The sequence below is a fragment of the Apis laboriosa genome, unplaced genomic scaffold, assembly GCF_014066325.1.
Source record: "Apis laboriosa isolate Shangri-la unplaced genomic scaffold, ASM1406632v1 scaffold93_cov139, whole genome shotgun sequence".
NCBI classification, from domain to species: domain Eukaryota; kingdom Metazoa; phylum Arthropoda; class Insecta; order Hymenoptera; family Apidae; genus Apis; species Apis laboriosa.
This window is the reverse complement of record NW_025224820.1, coordinates 244,417-267,480: the sequence shown is the minus strand read 5'-3', so window position 1 is coordinate 267,480 and position 23,064 is coordinate 244,417. Positions and strand designations below refer to the sequence as shown.

The following is a 23,064-nucleotide window of genomic DNA, read 5'->3' as shown; positions in this document are numbered from 1 at the left end:
CGATATTGATCTAAAAAAGTATTGATAATAACAACAATGAATGACGATTTTTATTCAGTATATATGTTATTTATATCTTCTGAGAATGCAGAATTTCTAATTACATTTACAATATTGCAATTAATTATCATTCTCTTGAAATAAGTTAATTAATTAATTATTAATATCAATAATTAATTATCAATATATAAGTTTTTTTTTTAATAAATATGATTAATATCGCTAGCGTGATAACTATATGATATATTTTTATCTATATTTCAAATATTATATATATTTCAAATTATAAATAGTTATAATACAAATTAAAATCAAAATTAATTTGTATATAATCGAACTTATGATGTAGATATGCAATAACTTCACAAAGTATTCTTTGGTAAAAAACATAGGTAAAGGTAAGTTCTTTAAAATTGGATTATTTTGAAAATTTAGATGATGTAAAAAATTTTTAAAAAAGTTGCTATTGATTGGATTTATGAAACGAATAGTAAGGATTTTTTTTTAAAATTTTTTTATGTATGCTTTTAATAAAATTTTTTTAATATATTTTATAAATTTCTATTAATTATACATGTATTCTGAAAATTTTATCAAAATCTATTTACATTCCTATAAACTGCAAACAGTAAAAAATGATGAAAATTGTAATTTTTTAATTCTTTCGATCTAAATTTTAAAAATTTGTATAAAAAAATAAATTTTAATTTCTTTCGATTGTTTGTTTCCATTCAAATGATTTCAATGAAACAACATATATGTATATAATTAATATAAATCTTCAGAATGTATTTTTTAAATTTTCATTTCAGACTCAAATAAAAAAATTATAAAAAACAAGTTTGACTATTTTTTTCAAAATAATTGAAGTCAATTTTGTGCTTGATATTTGATTTATCCAAATTGCATAGTATATAAAAATTATAATTCGGACAAAATAAAATGTTTAATATATTTGTATATTTTACATAATTAAAAAAAGAAAATTTAATAAAATTTAGTAAATTTTGTACATCTTATATATTTAATATGTCTTTTGAAGTAAGCATATTAGATTTTTATTTGTATGATATATAGAAAAGAAAAATAATATATGTATAAAAAATATAAAAAAGAAAGAAACTAAAGATTTATAGAAAAAAAAGAAGATGATAATAATAATAATTGACAATAAGCTTTGTTAATAATGAAATCGATAAAATTGATTTAAAATTCTAATATATAAATATTTTATGAAAATTTTATCAAAAATATTTTCTAGTATTCTTTGTTTTGAATTCTTACAATTCTTTTTATTTTCATATTGCATATATTTTATTAATTCCAAAGAATTCTTTAATTGAAATCCAATTTCGGCCTATATTTTTCTTAGAAAAGTATTTTTTCTGAATAGAATAAGTATTTATTTATATTATTATATATACTTGATTTATGAATAGTAATACGTAAAATATTACAAATAATAATGATAAATAATATATTGTCTCATTTGTGTTTTTTATGTTCGTTTTGTTCGTCAAACAATATCTGATATATACAAATTTGATAAATTGTTTAACAAATAATCTTATTTAAAAAAAAATATATTTTTTCAAAATATATATTTTTTCAAAAATATATATTTTTCACATTATTTAATTAAATCCAATTCATTTTTATTGATTAATAAGTCTTTTTTTTTCTTTTTTTTTTAATTTTTAAATTCCTATTAATATAGAATCCTGTATATATTAATTTATTATCCTACATATATCCAATTGATATTAATTGAATAAATTTTTTTTTTATTTCTTAAAAAATAATTCTTATATATTTAAATATACTGAGAGTATAATATTTATAGTATTTGCAACTATATATATTAATTATATGTTATATATCTATAGATTATCATATGTATATAAACAAAAGTTAATTAAATATATATAGAACGATAATATTTTTGAAGAAATAAAAGTATTTGTTTTAAATATATAAAAGATATTAAAATAGAGGGATTGAAATAGAAACAAATATTGCAACAAAAGATCTAGAATCAAATTACTTGAAACTATTCAATATGATAAAACATCGAAAAATAAAATGACAATAAAATGAAGAAAATATATTAAAAGAGACAAAAATTATTTTAAATTATATAAAAAAGAAAAGTTTTATTCCAAAATTTCAAATAAAAAAAAATTGTTTTATGATATAAATTATAGTTAACAAATTAAAAAATAAATTTACAAAAAAGAAGAATTTTAAGAAAGCAGAAATTTTGTACATCTTATATATTTAATATGTCTTTTGAAGTAAGCATATTAGATTTTTATTTGTATGATATATAGAAAAGAAAAATAATATATGTATAAAAAATATATGTATAAAAAATATAATAAATATATATATGTATAAAAAATATAAAAAAGAAAGAAACTAAAGATTTATAGAAAAAAAAGAAGATGATAATAATAATAATTGACAATAAGCTTTGTTAATAATGAAATCGATAAAATTGATTTAAAATTCTAATATATAAATATTTTATGAAAATTTTATCAAAAATATTTTCTAGTATTCTTTGTTTTGAATTCTTACAATTCTTTTTATTTTCATATTGCATATATAAAGATCAAATTTGCTATAACTGGCATGCAATTTCAAATCATTTAGCATTACTTCATTTTACATTTCCCATTTAACTTCATTATTAATTAAAAATTTTTAATTTTCATCTTTTTTTTTTACATATATAAATACGTTAAATGTTTACTCATCAATGAAAATGATATGTTTTGAGAAATTAAAATTTTTTTTTAAATATTCCTTAGCGAATTTTCTTTTTCTTTTATTTTAGTGATTGATATAGAGTTTGTTAATTAAAAAAAATTAATTAATAAAAAATTATTATATCTAAATATTCTTTTTATAATAAACTCTTTATTTTATTCTTAAATATTAATATTATAATAATATATACTAATAATAATACTTTTTTTATTTCAGCAATCAATTTTAAGACTTTAATTTGTAAATTATTTTTAATTTTAATAATCCAATGTTTATTTCATATATTCAGTTGTTTATTCGACCTGCTTTTTAATTTGTTTGAGATTAAATTTTCTATATTAATTATTCAGTTTAACAGGCTGTTCAAAAAAATCATTCAAAATTTATATGGTATGGGATGAGTATATGTTAGTAAAGTTTATATAAAGTAAAAAAGCCAGATAACTTAATCATTTCGGAAATACAATCATTTATTTTGTTATGTTAGCATCATAATTGACTTACTATTTTTTCTATAGACATAATTTATTCCATAGACATATGTCTTATTTCCATATGCTTGGCATCTTTTTTTTAAAGATTCACGAATTCTCTAGAAAATTTCAGATTTTTCAGAATTATTTAATAAGCATATAAATTCAGTTTCACTAAGTCATTTATCGGTTGAGAATTGATACATTTCTATGTATTTATAAAGAATGCAGAAAAATTGTACGAGAACATTTAAAAAATAGTTTATGAAGATTTATAAATATCGCATACGATGTTAAAAATCAGTAATAAATCAATCATAATATTAATATAAAACAAAAAATAATTATATCAAAAACAATTTTTGACTTATGTTTATTAACGTTTTTTTTACTTAAAATACTTTATATGCTATATAAATCTTAAATGGTTTTTTTTAAATATCCAATTGTATTATATTTTTTTTTCTATTAACTATTTCAGAAATTTTATTGTAACTTTTTTCATTTTTTTAATGATAAATAACTAGTTCTGCATGTTTCATTGTTTTATTATTTTTACTTAATTTAAAATATAAATACTTATTTAAAAAACATTTGAATAATATTGAGAACATAGAATACTCATTACTAGACAAAAAAAAAATGGTTTTTTCTTCGATTTTTTCTATTATTTTTTCTATCAACTTGTACAATTCTTAATGATGAATAATTTCTGTATATTATTTACAAACTTCGTTATGTCGTAGTTACATTGTCGTTATTTTCAATTTTAAAATTTTATTTAATAAATAAGATAATTTAAAATCATTAAATAGTTAATATATTAATAAATTTCTTTCCAAAATCTTAACATATGATAATAATATTTTGCAAATATAAATTTAGTATGTGTAAATTAAAATATATACATGATTTTAAGTAATACTTACTTAAGTAATACTTACTTAAGTATGTTTAAAAATTATTAATTTAAGAAATATTTTAATTTGAGATTTGTAAAATTTACAAACAATAGAATATCGTATTTTATAAATAATAAAATTAATCGTGCATTATAATTTTATTTTGTTTTTTTATAATATTTTTTAATAACAATAATAAAATAATCAATATATTTTTATTATTTTATTTTATTTTTATATTGTATTCAGAAAAATAAAAATAGGTAACAGAATAAGAAAAATAAAATATATAAATAATGTTTTTTTATTTTTTTTTTCTTAATATAACATAAATCTACAATTGAAGTTCGAAAAAATACAAAAAATGATCATCACAAATATAAAATTTCATTTTTAGAAAATATAACTTTTATAATTTCTTTTTAAATTACAAAAATAATTACATAAAAATAATCAAATATTAGAAAATTTCTTTATTTTTTTATCTAGTACAATGTTATATATAAATTAACAATAATCAATAATAATTTTCCGATTGATTGAGAGAAAAAAAAATCTTTTTTATTAACTATGATCTACATTTCTTTTTACTTTTTTTTTTTTATATAAATTTCATTAATAATGTATTTATCTTAAGTGCTATATTTTTTCAGTTTTCATCAAACTTAAAAATTTTTTTTTTCACTGATATTTTATTTTGAGAAGCTTTATAATCTTATTGCACATAAAAACAGTATAATTTTCAATATAATTCTAACATTGTCCCAATTTTATTGTTTACCATAAAGGAGAATGATAGAATTTTAAATCTAATCGACTGTGTTGATTGGTACCAGCTACTTCTTGGCTACATGAAGGTGAGGATTTCACATTTTTTTCAGTTTTTTCTGTTTCCCGTAAAATAGTAACTAGAGGACTTGGTTGATAATCGGGTAAAGCAGGTGTAGATACTGTTGACATTTCATTTGTACGTAGCTTCTGTTCTTCTTCCGAATAAAGACTCAATGATCGTGGTCGTTCTGGTTTCAATTGTATTGTAGCCAAAGTGCTCGATTTTTCACTGAAAAAATAATAAAAATAATAACTTTCCATGAAAATGTCATGTTTATGGTAATGATAATATAATTATAATTATTTGTATAATACATCTATATGTTATCAAATGATATTATTATAATTATATTAAAACGATTAACGAAATAAATATAAATCTTATTAATAGTAAATGTTAATAAATAAAAAATACTTGAAAATATTAAAATATAATATTTTTTTAATATTTAAAATGAAATAATTGAATAAAATATTTTTTTTTTACATTTTTTTTATAATAAATGTTTTTTTATAATAAATGTAGACATTTTATAATTAATAGTAAATATTTAAGAAGCAAAAAATATTAAAATATTAAAATATATTTTTTTAATGTAAAATGGAATAATTAAATAAAATATTTTCTTTTTTTAAAATTTTTTTTTAAATAAATTGTCATTTTATCTTCATATAAAATATTCCATATTAAATGTTTCAAATTGTTTTCTTCGATATTAATATAGATTCATCAACATAATTTTTTTGCAAATTAAAAGTTATATAAGATTCAATTAATAATAATCAAATTTCGAAAATAAAAATCAAGAAATGGAGGAAATATCGATTATTTTTTTTAAATGAGATATTATTTTTTTTGTTATTTTTTAATTATTATTAAATAATAATAATTAATAATATTTACAATTAATAACATTTTAATTTTTATATTTATTTTAATCTATTTTCTATATAGTAAATTTGTTTCCTATATTCTTTTATATATATAAAGTATTCTTTAATATAATTTATGTAAAATAAGAAAAAAAAATTGTCAAATAAGTATTATTAGATTCAATACTGTCTAACAAAAATTTATATAATTTAATTTTAAAAAATAGAAAATTCCTTTTTAAAATACATTAAGATTTATTCCCAAAATTTTTTTTATTAACGATTGGTTCTTGTGTATCGTTCAATTTATAAAAAAACATATTCATATTTTCGAAGAAACAATTTATTAAGTATTATATGGAACATTTTGTGTAATTCAAATAAAATAACGAAATATTTCTTAACAAAAATAAAAAATAAAATAAAATAAAATATTATGCATCATGGATTAAAATTTTTGCAAGCGAAGTGAAAAAAATTACTTACTCTGAAAATAAGAATAAAAGGAACGTGTTGCCATTGTGCAGAGGATTTTGGGAATATTGAACTGGTCTTTTTCATAGGAGTGGAATCGCTTAATATCTGTCAATGAAAAGGAAATAAATATAAAGTCCATGCAGCATATTTAATGAACACACTTTAATCATCTACACAAATGCGAATGATCATTTAATACATATCGTAATAAATAAATATAAATATATACATATATGCGCAAATTAATCTAACAAAAAATATATGTTCAGCAAATTAACTATATTTGTATCTCAAAAACAAAATAATAGAATGATAGTAAATCATTTTATTTAAGAATTAAATATTGAAAATCCTTTGTAGAACTTTTTACTTTTTCAAAAATATTATAACTTTTATCTACCTATATACTATCATTATTTTAATATTTCAATTTCTATAATTTTTTTAGATTTCTATAAAGAATTTCCATTCTATGTTTTGAAATATTTACAATTTATAATGAATAAATTAATCAATATTAATATCATACTATAGTTTGTTATAATTTTGTATATTCTTTTATATAAAGACAAATTAATTTTTTTGTATAAATATTAAAATAAAAAATATCACAACATAAAAATTTTTTAATTATTAAAAAGAATATAATCAAATTATTATATTATATATATTTGTTATTATAGAAAAAAAAGTGATGTTCAAGTTAAACTTCGAATCAATATTTAAGAATTTAAGCAAGAAAAAAACTTAAGAAATATACATATAATATTCGTTCAAATATGTGTTGGTAAAAAATAATATATATATTTAGTATAAAAATAGTGAAGTTGTTTATGTTATATATTGTTATGTTATTTATGTTTTTCTTAATCTTTTAACGATCAACTTTGAATGTTTTAAAATCTTGATGAATCTTGATGAACAGGTAATATATGATTTATTATTTATTCATATATACATACAATATTAATAATAGATAATTATATATATATATATAGTAATAATATAATAATGTGTATGTATATACATATTAATATAAATATATAAATATATAAATATATATGAAAAGACAATAGATGATACATTATCTTTTCATCGAAATTTTAAGATATTCAAAATTAGTCAATAATGTATAAAGAATGTTTAAAAATTTATTAATCAGCATTTTTCTCATAAATTAAGTAAAAAATCATATAGTTTTGAATATCATGATCATACATATAAGTAAATTTGTTTTGACATATAGTTTCATATGCAGCATTTAAAAAATTAAAAATTATTTTCATTTCTCGAAAAATATTGAAAATATAAAAAAATTGATATACATCATTACAGCTTAAAAAACAAAAAAATTTTTTCTTTTAACATTTTCTTCTAGTATTTATCTTTTACGAGAATAATGCTAATAAATCTTTGAACACCTGTATATAGTAAATTCATATAATAAATACATATATAATAAATTCAATAATTATAAAAATTTAATAAATATTATGAATCTAATATATCGCTATCAATTACTGCAAATCATTGACATAACTTAAAATAATATTATTCATCTAGAATTATTTGAATACTGAAAAACTAATTAAAAATTTTAAATATTAAATGTCTAAGAGGACTTTTGCACATAGATAAAAAGAAATTAATCATTAATTAATATCTGAATTAGATCCAATTTTTATAGAATTGTTCAACTATTTAAATGATTATTTTTTTATTTTACTTACCCAGTACGCTCGGCAGATGCACCAAGCACGGTAGTATTATGGATTATCTAAAATCAAATAATTATGTGTTCTTAATTATAATATAGGATATTTATAGAATATCTTTATCTTAGAATATTTTCAGGATTGAGATCTATCTAGAGATCAAGACAAAAATTAGTATGTAAAAATGTTGATTAATAAAGCTTTATTAAGTTATAAACAATTTAAATTATATCTAAAATAATATAGAAATAGATTAAAAAACAACAGAGATGAAAAAATCTTACAAGATATCTCACAAATATATTAATCTTGTATAATATATTAATCTGTGTATAACATATATACTATATTGTGAGTAATGATGAAATTTGGAATACTTTTAATTACTCCAAATACATATTATACATCAAGTTGTAAATTCTAATCTCTTAATTTTTATTTTTATTCTTAAGTCTAAAAATTTTTGAAAGTTTTAAAAATCCTGAAAATCTTAAAATTTTTTGATCAATTTAAAATTCTTAAGAGTTATTTATCTCTTACAATTATATATTTTTCAATATTAATAGACTTGAGTCAGAATTATATAATTTCCATTTTAGACATTGATTGATTAATAATCAAAAACGAATAAAATTGAAAAGTAAATAATAAAAGTGAGACAAAACTTTCAAAAATTTCGAATTTTTCAAAATTCATACAAAATATTTTTAGAAATTTTGAGAATTCAAATTATATTCGAAATGATTTGAATTTTTTGTCATTTTATAAATTTAAAATAATTTGAATCATTCCAAATTCTATCTTTAATTATAAAGAGTATTATTATATTAAAATATTAAAAAATGCATTTATAAAGAAGTTTTTCAGATATTTAATTAATTTAAAAAAAATGAAGTTATTATACACACTAATAATTAAAAATATAATACTTTATCTTTTAATATTTGAAATGAATACTCTTTGTTTAAAAAATTTAATATCGATTAAAAAATTAATTGAAATCCACTTGAACAACTAATGAATAACATGAACAATAAATGAATAACATTTATAAATGTATTATAAGTAATATTTTTTACTTATGGAATTTATTTCAATTATTAAGAAATAGAATACTGTAATTTTCAATCATTATTTTTTTAAAACAAATTGATCATTTGAAAAAATCTACTTATTAATATTTTGTATAAAAGCATTGACAAATTATACTTATAAAAATATTATTAAATAAAATATTATAATTTATCTAAGATTACTTAAATTAATTTAAATACTAATTTTAATAAATTAATATAAAATATTTAATTTATATGTATCCATATTTAATGAAAAAAATATATATGTGTTTTTAACATTATATTTTATTATAAATTAAATTAAAATATTATATAATATATCGCATTTGACGATTATCAATTTTTTATATCGTACTTACATTGGCCATGGAACAAGGCGGTCGTGCTGCAGCATATCTACCAAATGAAGTGCGTGAAATAGAGGAAGAGTAAGAAACACCATTCAAACTGAAACCAAGGTAGAAATTATCAATCTGATTTTTTTCTAAAATAATAATAATCGTGTTGTATTAAAAATATTTTGAGAATCATAAAATTTATTATTTAATATAAGATATTCATTTAAAATATTCTTTACTTATACCATTATCATAATATATATAATATCTATATATTATATATAAATTTTCTAATTATATTAAGTATCATAAATAACAATCATTGTACCTAGAATTACTCTTTACAATGTTATTATGTATGGCATTCGATGCACCGATATCAATCGAATTTTTTGGGGGCAAGCTGTATCTATTAGTTCTCACATCTTGATGTTCTGTAAAATATAAAACAAATATTATTACATGAACCATATTATATATATATATATATNTATATATATATATATATATATATATATATATATAAACAAAATTATTCAAAAATCTAAAAATTTAATAAAATTTGAATTAGTTTCATATTAAATAATAATCATAATTTCTTCCTTTTATGTACATAAAAATCTTTTCTATTCTATTTTGGATTATATATATATATCATAATATATATATTAACTTTTTATGTTCCTTTGTTCCCTGTCGTATTTTAATAATTCTTATAATATAAATCTATTTTTATTATATAACATCTTTATTAATCTTTAATAATCTGATTTTTCCTTTAATAATTATAAATTAATTTTTACTAATAAAATAATTTAATAAAAATAATTTAATATTAATAAAATATTTATAAAAATAGTATAAAAAGTTTAAATAAAAATATTAGTAAAAATAAAAGACAACAGGAACTTAATATTGTTTAATTCTAATAAAAATAACTAGAATGTTAAATTATATATAAGTATTTTTTAGACTAAAATTTAAAATTCTTCAATAGAATAATATTACTATTACTATTATATCACTTAATATATTATTTATATTAAATATCACTTAATATTTTAATTTATAATTTATGATCATTTTTACTTAATTTAAAATCAAATTAATTTTATACTAGAAATTATGTCAAAAAAATTGGATCAATTCGATTATAATCAATAATTTTATTAAATCTCAATTCACCGTTTATCACTGAATCGATCAACGTTTTGATTCGATCAAAAGATTTATATAATAAGATCATTACATAGAATGACATTGATCGGGATTTTATACCGGGATTTTATACATAAGAATTATCGATTTAGGGTACAGCTATTGAAGAACGAAATATAAAACAAATCCGACCTTCGTTATATTATTTCTTGAAATCAGATCGACAATAGATTCATAGACTGCTCTATAAATATTACTTTTACAGAAGTGCTTTGAAGAAGTCTCATTAAATTTTTAAATTATTAAAAATTGTACTTACATTGTTTTGTACATGTAAATTAATATATTTAAGATTTTTTATAAAAAATAAACAATTTTATGAAAATATATAATTATAATTTATTTTTTTGTACATAAGAAATCTATTTTTTTCAGATAATAAATTTATTTAAACGATAATAATATATAATTTTTACAATTTTTATAATAATAAAATAGAAATTATATCAAACTATCAATTTTTACATTTCTTTATTCGCATTAAATCACATGGGAAAATTTTTAAGTTCTATTAAATATAATATAATATATAATATAATTATTATAATATAATATAATTATAATATAATATAAATATAATATAAATTTTATAATTATTATCTTATAATAATTAATTGAAACAATGTAAATTTTATTTTTATCTATTTTTATATTTATTATTATCTTCTATTCTATTTTATCTTTATTTTCTTGTAATCTATATTTAATCTATATTTAAATTTTTTGTAAATATACATGTATAATAATAAATGTAATATGAAAGTTATATCTTTTTTTTTTATCATTCTTTATGAAATCGCATATAATATAATAATTAGATAAAATTTATATAATAATTAGATAAAAACCGTGTAGATAACTCTTTCTTGTAGAAATTAAAATACACAAAGAAAACAATCATTTACATATAGAGTGAAACTTATTATATAAAAGAAAAAGAATACACAAAATGATATTCTTTTGTTCCTACTTTTCTTGTTTATTATAGGGTAAATTTTATAAAATTCAAGTTAAAACATCTTTTAATAAATTTTTATTATAAATGTTTAATAATTTTTTATAAGAAATAATAATTTATTAAAAGAAATAATAATTTATTGATTAATTTATTAAAAAATATATAATTTTAATTTTATTAAAAAATATATAATTTTATTTAAAAAAAAATTTGATCTTTGTATATCTTCTAAATTTTATTTTTATTTGCAAAAAAATTAATAACATATCATATTATATTTTCTTTTACAGTATACAGACAATTTGCAAAAAATATCCAATCAATATAGATCTTTACAATTATATTCTTTTGATATGAAATTATTTTTATTATTAATAAAGATTTAATATCAAATGAGTTTCTTAATATATTGAATATACACAAAGGAATTGATCTAGAATAATATTACCTCAAGTAATTTAATAATTAAATATATATTTAAATATATAATATATAATATTATCATAATAATATTACTATTATATTATATTAAAAAAAATTATTTCATAAATGCAAACAAACTAAAAACCATTGTCAAGATCTTATATAAAATGTTTATATTTGAATAATAAGCAGATATGAATGAACATTAAAAATTTGCACTTCGTTTGCGTCAAAAGAATTAATTGCAGAACATATTGATATATTGATTGGATTTTCTTTTAGTGACTATAAATCTTTAAAGTCTTGAATTTTTTTTTTAAATTTTATGAAGTTAATGAAGTTTTAACAAAGAAAAATCATAGAATAATAACTAGAACTAATAAAAATCTCATTTTTTAATATTTTGAGGCATAAATATCTTTTGCTTCAATTCATGTAATTAAAATTTTTAATTTTAATAAATTTAATAAATGTTTATATGTATATGTATATAGAATATAATGAATTATATATGAAATAATACATTTTTTGAATGTATTGAAATATTTTGTAATATTACAATAATATTATTTTTATTTTTGAATGAGAAATCAATCCTTATAATTCAGCATTTTTTATATTTTATATTTTATATTTTATTTTATTTTTATATTTTTTTTTGTTTTATTTTGTATCATTATAAGTATTTTGTATATTATATTTAAAAAAAATCGAAAAGCTCTAAAATATAATAATTATTTCATCTTCTATTTGATATTCATATATAGGATTTTTATATATTTAGTGCATATTTAATATATTTAAATACATAAAAACTTTTGAAAAATTAATTTTGGAAAAATCGATTTGGAAATAAAAGAAAAATTTTATGTAAGAATTGAAATTTAGGTTAGATAAAACAAAAATAAAATAAGATTATTCTCGTTCTATTTTATATTATCTAATTCAAATTTAAATTACTTATATTTAATGACATTTTTATATATTATTATTATTAATCATAGTTACTTTAGCCTCTAGAATCGATATTCCAAAGATATCATATGAATATTAATATATATATAAGTTATTATGTGCTATACATACATAAGATTTAAACAGATTATATATACATTCTATATATACATAAAATTGAAACAATTTTCATTGTTTTTGATAATATATTTCCGGACAAAAATGATAATACATTCTATGATTTTTAATATCGATTAATGCAATTTATCAAAATTTTAAATATATATCCATATGAAATATTTATTTCTTTTTTAATAATAGAAGAAGATCAAATACAAATATTTTTTTTCATAAATTTTATTCATTTATGCGAAAAATAATACATGCTATTACAAAATATTAAATTAATGAATTTTTTTTATTTGACAATGTTAATTTGAATGTTTATTTGAAAATGTTTTTTGACATATTTTTTTTTATTTGAGAATGTTTTTTGAATATTTTCCTAAGTTGAATCTTTTTTTTCGTTTGCTACTATTTTATCCGATTTATTTTTCACATAAATGGATAAAATTTATAAAAGAAAATGTCTGTTTGATTTTTCTCTTTATTATTTAAAATTATTATTAAGGAAAAGGATATGAATATATATTTAAAATTTTGATTGTATTAATATCGAAAAATATAAAATGTAATATTATTTTGCTCAAGAATATACTTATTCATTATATTCATAACTTATTACGAATTGAACCCAAATACAAATAATTTATTTTATTTACAAAAAAATTGTCTCTCATTCTATGTATATATTTTTTAAAATTATATTTCGAATTATTTTATGCTAAATCAATTACTACATCACAATGTCAGGAATTTTATTAAAATTAAATATATTATAGTTCATATGAAAATGGAAGATATTTAATTCATTTCATTTTTCTAATTTTAAAATTAAAAATAGATCTTTAAATTGACAATTTTTATAAATTTTTAGAGAAATTATTTTTATAAAAGAATTTTTATCTCTACAATTATTTAACGTAAAGATTTTTTCTTTTTTTATTTAAAAAAATTAATCTTAATTTTTTATTTGATTAATAAAATTATTATTTTTGATACAAAAATATTAAAAATATTTTAATATTTAATAGATATAAAATTGTGGCTATTTCTGATATTTATTATGTACTATACTACAATTTTAAAATGATTTTCTAAAAAAAGAATAAATTTGTTGTTTCTTTTATAACAAAATATAATTTTTTGATATTACTTATTAATATTATATTTCAAATAATTTTTTTTATAGAATTAGATTGATTTTTATATTTCAATCATACATTTACAATCTATGTATATTGGCATGTACAACGTTTCTTATATTATATAATAGTTATATCATAATTTTACTAATTGTATCTCTTAGTATAAACAATTGTAAAAAAAAGCTATACAACAAAATTGCTATTAAAAATTTTCTTTATTATATTTTAACTTATTAATTATTAATTTTAATTTTAATTTTTTATTTCAATTTTTTATTTTAATTTTTTTAATATTCATTGAAATTTTATCGAAATGTTTGTTCAAATATAAAACTCATTCTCGTCTTAAACATCAATAGGTAAACATTATAGGTAAGGACATATCAATTGAATGTAAACACAACAGAATTGATAATAATTAAAATAACAAATGACATTTTGAAATAATACTAGTGAAATCCGTTTAACAACGGATGTTGATATTTTCCGGGGATTAAACTATATCCTGTGTATTAAAAATGCAAAACAATAGCTATTTGAAAGCAAGAAAAAATTAATCTCAGAATCACAGAAATGACCTATTCAGATTTCAATTGTAATTCAGAAATAGAAATGGAAAAAAATGATGATTAATGGAAAATACATCAAATAAAGAAAAGAAAACTTGCAATCAATTTAGAAAAAAAAAAAACATAAGAACAATGATCAAAATTATAAAATTATATGAAAAAACAGAATAGTTAAATGATTCATAATTATCTAATAAACATACAATATTGCAAAACCTGAATTTAAAAAAAATGAAAGTTGAGACCATTAAATTTATTGAAATTCCTAAGTCTTTTCCTAATTTATTCAAGCTACAAATATAAATCTTTTTATACATACATATAAATCTACAAATATTTTTTTCAGATGCATATATTTATAAAAATTTTCAAGGAAAAAAGAGGATTATTATAGATATGAACTAAAAACTGAAAGAAAATTTGAAATTATATTAAAAGAATTATATATCTGAAATTAAACATAGAATATATTAATCTTGCAAAAAAAAAAAAAATATAAGTAGCATTATTAATCTTAAGAGATTCCACAATTCCGTTATTAATATTTTTAATAGAAAAAACCAATAATAATAAGAAAGTTTTTAACATTATAATTATGTGTAACATATTAATAAAAGTTGAATTTCTGAAAAAGAATAAAGATATAAGAGCAAGGTTATGGTCATACAAAAACTATTGCAACAAATTGAAAAAATTAATAGAAAATTTAATCAACTAAATGTTAATTATGTTAAATTTATTAAGAAAACTTAATGTTGCAGAAAATTCAAAATAATGCAATAGAATAACAATAATTAACTGAACTATTAAATTATAAACATATAAATATTATTACTGTTGTAAAAACGCACGAGATAAATAAATCATATTTAAAAATTCCAAATTATAAATATTTCAGCATATATATTATATCTAAGTAGAAGAAGAGATAGAACAAATGGCTATTTATATCAAGAAAAAATTTAAATATTCACAAATAAAATCATATTAAACAGAAAAAATACAAAAGATTACTATTAATGTTAAATTGAATATTTGTATAGTAAATATTTTATCACTTTATTTATCCACTAATAGATAATTAGACAAAGATAAAAGATAAGATAAATAGACAAGCGATAAAAGAGAAAGAATATGAAAAATTCTTCGAATCAATTAATATGAAATTTATGATTCTGAGTGATGTGAAATACAGTTGTTGAGATTTTAGAATCATAACCATAAAAAAGGTATACTATATAATTAAAAATCAACTAAAAGTATTCTATTCTAGAAAACCTATAATATATTGGCCTATGAGCATAAATAAAAGATTTGATTTATTAGATTGTAATTGCCAACATTAATCTATCACAGCGAAAAAATTATTTGATTTGTCTTTGGATCTTTTACAATCTTTGAATTTGACCAAAACATTATAACAAAATCTACATCCATAAATAATATTATAGAATGGACAAACTACAAAAAATTCATTAACAATAACTGAAATTATCTACTGAAAATATCTAAAAGATGTATAAAAATTAAAAAGAAAATTCAAAATATAAATGCTAACTTTAATAATTTTATAAAAAATTTAGACAATATAGAAATGATAGATTATTAGCTATGAAAATGTATAAAAAGACTCAAAAGCAATTCCTATATCTCCAATCCAAAAACAAAACAGAAGTTGGATTAAATCTAAGAATCAAATAAAAATTATGACAGATTATCTGTAAAAAATCTTCTGAAAAATAAACTGAAAATTCTATTAAACGATAGTATTACTAATTTATATATATACAAAATCTATATAAAATCATAAAATAATAAAAAAAAAAGAAAATATATGCTATTATAAAAAAATTAAAAAATAACAAGACATCAATGATATGACCTTATAATAATAAAAAAAGAAATAAGATATTTAATCATACTATTCAACGATACAGAATAAGATATTTCCGACAGATCTGAAAATATGTAAAAGTAATATTATTGCAGAAATGTAGAAAAAATTTTAAATTGACATCTTCATTATATCTTTTCAAATTTTTTATTTAGATTTTTTATTCATTGTTGAACTGAAAGTTAAATAAAAATATTTTTGTATTAAAAAAATAATTTAAAAAATAAAATAAAATTTAAACAACTTGTTTAAAAACTATCTGTTTACTGATTTTAATGTTCTTAAAATATTATTAAAAATCATTAATAAATGTTAAAGATATCATTTCTGGGAAAAAATATTCAAATTCAAAAAATTTTAAAACTTTAAAATATATAGTGCATATAGAAATATATATTACGCAATTTTTTTTTACTGCAAAATTTATTTTAAGCAAAATTGATCCATAAAAATTCGACTATTTTTCGGTTTTAAATTGTAATTCTTAAATTATAAAAAATAAAGAAAAGAGTTTTCAGAATTCAAAAGTTATTTTTTTAGTGTTTCTTTTATCTAATAGAAGATGTATCAATTATTTATGTAATTAAATATTAATAAAATAAAAGAAAAAAGTTATACAAAAGAATGTCTTAAAAATATAACAATTTCATTAACTCGAGATTCCTGAAATAATTTTAAGCAACATTTTTTTTCGCAAAAATATTTTTTTTTTACTTTTGTTAACGAATTATTAACAAAAAAATGCTGATTAATTATGAAATGCGTAATCAAATCGATGGTAGCGTTAATTATATATGTTGTTGATTGAACACGAACAATCCAAGCAACATATATATCGAAGAAAGTATATTAAATATAAGAAATATTTTTTTATCAATAAAATTACATTGAATTATATCACGAATAATGAATAAACTGTAATATTCAACACATTTTCTTCAACATATTTTGTTTAAATTTGTTTGTATATGATCGATATAACGAATATCATCGCGGCTAGGATTGACTATACATTTCATGACTGGCCAGTGTTTTTTTATTAATAATTCATTAATAAAATCATAATCGAAAGTTTTTGCAAAGAAAAATGTATTGCTTGAAATTATTTCAAATATTTTCAGTTGAATGTTTTCATATAATTTCTTTTAATTCATTTTTTCATGCGAAATCAAATCGAATAAGCAATAATTTCAATAATTCTTGAAACAATATAAATAAACAATTTTTTTTCATTTCAAATATAATTTCGTTTTTTTTTATTTCGCAATAATTTAGAAGAATTTCTGAATCATGTGTACAATAATGTTTATTTCGGTCATGTAATATTAACTTCTGAAAAGTTAACCAAAGAATTGTTTAATGAATGATTAATGTATGTAATATCAATTTCAAAATATTTTGTTATTGGATCTATGAATTATCATTATAAAACATATATATCATTTAATTAATATATTGAAATATATTGAAATTTATAATCCTGAAAAAAATTACAGAAATGATATCATTTAATATATACAATATCCACATATGGAAAAAAACTTTGAAAATTTTAATATTTTATAATATACACAATATATATAATTATATGATGATTTACATAGATGGAATATCTTTAAATTATAATAAAGTCTTTTATTCATAATCAATTTTCATCACGAAAATATTATGATGTATTTGCTTATGTTATATAAACTCAATAGATTTTGCTTTTTTACAAAATTTCGTTCATCTGTCTCATTGCTCCATATGTGGTAATCATATATTATCATATATGATGTACGTGATATAACAAATTTCTGTTTTAAACATTTCTGAAGAATTTTATTATTATGAAAAATATATTATGTGTTTTCAAAATTATATTCATAAATCGAATTGTTTATTATATCCCTTACATGATTTCATTTATTTCATGACAAAATTCGATAATTATATTTAAAAGTTCTAATAAAGATGAACTACATCTTTGAACTACATACATACAGTTCTCTTTCATTTCCTTTTTTTCCATTTTCATTTGTTTTAATATATAATATAAATTATTTTATCATTATAAGTATTAAAAAAAGATTACTCGTCATGTGATATATAATGAGAGTCAATAGTATATAGTAATTGTGTTATATGATATGTGTATGGTATTTGTAGTATCACAATCGTATATAAACACATATCTTAATGATTTACGTTTTAAATGTTTTGAAAGCAAATATTTATCAGAAATAGATTCCTTACGAACGCGTTAAAAATATATATGTAATTAATCTGTTATGAAAGGTAGTCAGATAAAATGGTTTTTTAATTTCTGAATAAGCGTGAATTTGTGTAAATTTTCATTATTTCATTATTTATTTTCTGTGTTAATTAAATTTTGAAATATTTAGTACGTAAATAAAATTATATGAATATGAATGAAAAACGTACAGAAAGTTTAGAAGAAATGAAAAAATTTATTGTTAAATTAAGAAATAAAGAAATTAAGAATGAATTCTCGAAATGAAAATCATTTCGAGAAATAGAGAAAATAGCAAATCGTTATTAAAATGGAATAATATAAAAAGAATCATAGTTAAATATAAAGATATAAAAAGTATAAAAAACTTTCCTCGTTTCGATCATCCAAAAAAGTCAAATAAAACAAATAACTGATTAATTACACGAATAATGAAAAAATTCACTTTGAGTTTTATTAGCTCAAGAAATGAGAGCTATCTGAAATATAACAAAAATCTAATGTGAGTACGATTTGTAGATCATTAAATTCTCAAAATATGCATGCAAATATGTTCCACACAAGAAACTAGTAATAAGTGCAAAGAATCGATTGCGATTATAATTCGCAGAAAAATTCATGAACAAACTACTCGAATTTTGGAACATCATGTATTTACTGATAAAAATAAATTTAAAATTTTTGTAAAAAAAAATGCAACAAAAAAAATACGAAATTAGAAAAATTAGAAAAATTTTATTAATACTATTAAGCATAGCAGAGATAATATTATGATTTGAGATAGCATGGCAGCCTCTGGAATCGAGAAATTAATTTTTATTAACAATACGATGAATAGATTTCAATATCTAGATATTTTAAGAACAAATTTAACTGCAAGTATTACAGTTCAGTTTTCAGATTTGTGAATCTTTTATCAAGATCGAGATTTTAAACATACAAAGATTGTTAATTGGTTGCAACAAAAAGCTTCAAATCAACTAAATTTTCCATTAATTCCCAGATTTTAATGTAATAGAGAAATTGTAGGAGAAATAAAAAATATTAAATTTGAAATTATGCACAATAAAAATTACAAACAAAGAAAATCTTAAAATATAAAATAATATTTCTGTTTTAACAATATATAAGTTGATTGAATCCATGCTAAGATGGTTAGTTGCTGTAATTAAAGTTAAAGATGGATCAAAAAAATATTAAATTAATAAATTTTATTAATAAATGAAAATAAATCATTCTTAATTATTGCATATATTTACTTTTAATTTATATTTTTATAGATCTTCAATTATTTTAAGTTATTTAATTATATTTTATATTTCAAATTATATCATTTATATGATATCATTATTATATCATTTATTAGATTGAATTACATTTTCTATTTTTAATTCTTATCACTTTATATTTTATGTTTTTCAAATAACTTTTTCATTAATGTAACATATATGTAATAATTGTTAAATAAATGCTATGTTCTTAAATGTTAAGATCAAATGTATATTCACTTTTGATTCTCACTACATATTATATAATGAGATCCAGAAATTCTTGTCATGAATCAAATACATGGTACAATAAAACTTGCATTTAAAATAAAAAAATATTAATTTTTTATTCTATTTCATAATTATTAATTAAAATTTTTAAAAAATTATAAATTTGTTAAGAACTAAATGATAATCATTAAAAAGACAACTTTTGTTTGAAAACTTTTTTCCATCTTATAATTTGCGAATTACAATACAATATCGGAAAATAATCGAATTTGCACAAAAAAAGTGTATAATTTATATCTATCTGCTTTATATATCCCCAAAGTTCTAAAATTTTTTTAAATTTGCAAATTTAAATTTGGAGTTTCTTATGAGTAATTTTTTCCTATACATATATATAACTATTTGGCGATTGATTTTAATTTTTTTTTTTAAGTTATTTGCAAAAAACTCAAAAATAATATTATATTATATTGAATTTTATGTGTAAGTCCATGGCAGCATATATGTACATAATATGCACAAAAAATAAAATTTTCAATCTTAAAACGTAATTAAATGAATAAATTTTTTTATTTTGATATAGATGGTCGTCTTAGAACTATTATTTTAATTTAGCCTAATTAAAACTAATTCACAAAAAAATGAAACATAACTTTTTTCATCTTGAATCTTAGATTTTTTTCTAGACAAAATATTAATATTGTCATATTTGTATAATAGACAATATTTATTTATTATTTATTATTATATGTATTTGTATAATATTTATATAATATTTCTATAATAGATATTGATCCATTATTCAAATGTATGTAAATTTAATAGAATTGTTTAAAGGATTATTATCTAAAAATATTATTAATAAAATTATAAAAACATTATTTATTTTTTTTTGTAAAATATTTTTCAATATATAAATATATATACTTCTAACAATGTTTATAACCTTTAATAATAAGCTACTAACTTTAGAAATTTAAAGAAGATTGAGGATGAAAAAAAAAATACTTACCGTCATCAAAAAATCCTTGAAAAACGACAAATTTATTGTTTTGCGGAATAATCTTCGTAAGAGCATAGTGTTTGTTTAAAAAGGCTAAAAATTTTTCTGAAGGTCTATCGATTGCTAATTTCACCGGTCTAATATTCTCTTCCTGAAAATTAAAAATAGCATTAAGTTTAATAATATGAAGTTATTTTTAATTATTAAAATTAATTTAATATGAATATAAAAAATAGAATAATTCATTTCTTTTTTCAATAATCATTCATTTTTCATTTTTTTTTTTTTATTAAATGCTTAAATAAATGAATTTACTGAAGAATTTAAATGAATTTAGTTATTTTTTTCGAACATAAAACTCATGCATAATGACATTTTTCTTTAATGATTGATTAATTTGCTATCATAATCTAAATATTACTACTTTTCAAAAACAAATCAATATTTTAAGCAAATGAGTATTTTCATTTGATATTAGATAAACATACCATTTTTAATATTTTTATACATTATATAAATACAAAATAGGAATCTAGTTTGAGAATTAATTGAAATTAATTATTTAGATAATTACAATTATATTTTCTATTTCATATGCTATTTAGATAGGTTTATAATATAATAAAAATATTGTGTTTTAGAAAATATAACATATAATATAAATATACATATCATTATATTTATATATAATATAATAAAAAATTAAGAAAAATAAAAATATTAATAAATATATAATATTTATATTTAATATTTCATTTCAACTTTATTTATCTAATTTTATTTTTTGACTTTTTTTAAATTTCAATAAATAAATAAATAGACTATAAATTGTTTAAATTTCTTTATTTCTTGGATGTTACTTATGATTGAAAAAAAAATAATTTATAAGTTTCAATTTAAAATAAAAATAAAAAACTAATAAAAAAAAGAAGTAATAGTAAGTTTTAAAATAATATTAAAAAAATATTAAAAATATATAATTTCATAGTCAATTAACGTGAAATTTGAAAGAACAATAGAAAAGAGAAAGTAAATCTTTAAAAAAATCTTATTATATAAAATTTAAGCTTTATATTTTATTATCGAGATATTAATGAAAAATTAGTAATAATATTTGTAATAAATTTTACATATTAGATATGACTAATATAATTGTTTTCATTGTAGAAGTCAATAGCCGATCCCATTTCTTCAATTGTTACTATGAAGAATCGCAAATATTGTAAAAGCGACTTTCTCATAGAGATCATTTTTAAATTAATTCATTATTATGATTTTCTATTCAAAGTATGTCTAAAGTAATAATAATTGTCATATTTATACATAATATGCTTTCATTTGCATTTTCCATTTTACAGGATATCATACAATATTATTTGATAAATCAAATATGTTTAATATTTTGAGAATGAGTAATTAAAATTTTTGTGAATTATAAATGAAACACACTAGATATTAAAGCCGATATAGATAAATATTTACTCAAAATAAAAATTATACTAAACATGACTATAATAAACTGTTGTAATTAATTATTGTATTAATAGTATTTGAATAGACAATATATTAATAACATCTGCAGATT

The 23,064-nt window shown here is 17.3% G+C and overlaps 1 protein-coding gene across 1 annotated transcript in view; it reads right to left on the bottom strand.

The window, feature by feature from the left end:
- Nucleotides 1-4,728: 4,728 nt before the first annotated feature.
- The window catches only part of LOC122719667 (alpha-tubulin N-acetyltransferase 1-like), a 38,295-nt gene continuing 19,959 nt past the window's right edge, over nt 4,729-23,064 (bottom strand). The window contains exons 4-8 of the mRNA XM_043945671.1: nt 21,489-21,630; nt 9,786-9,891; nt 9,479-9,566; nt 8,059-8,105; nt 4,729-5,207 (exon numbers count right to left, since the gene is read on the bottom strand). Coding sequence (XP_043801606.1) covers nt 4,925-5,207; nt 8,059-8,105; nt 9,479-9,566; nt 9,786-9,891; nt 21,489-21,630 — 666 coding nt within the window. The 3' untranslated portion in view covers nt 4,729-4,924. The remainder of the gene's footprint in view (nt 5,208-8,058; nt 8,106-9,478; nt 9,567-9,785; nt 9,892-21,488; nt 21,631-23,064) is intronic.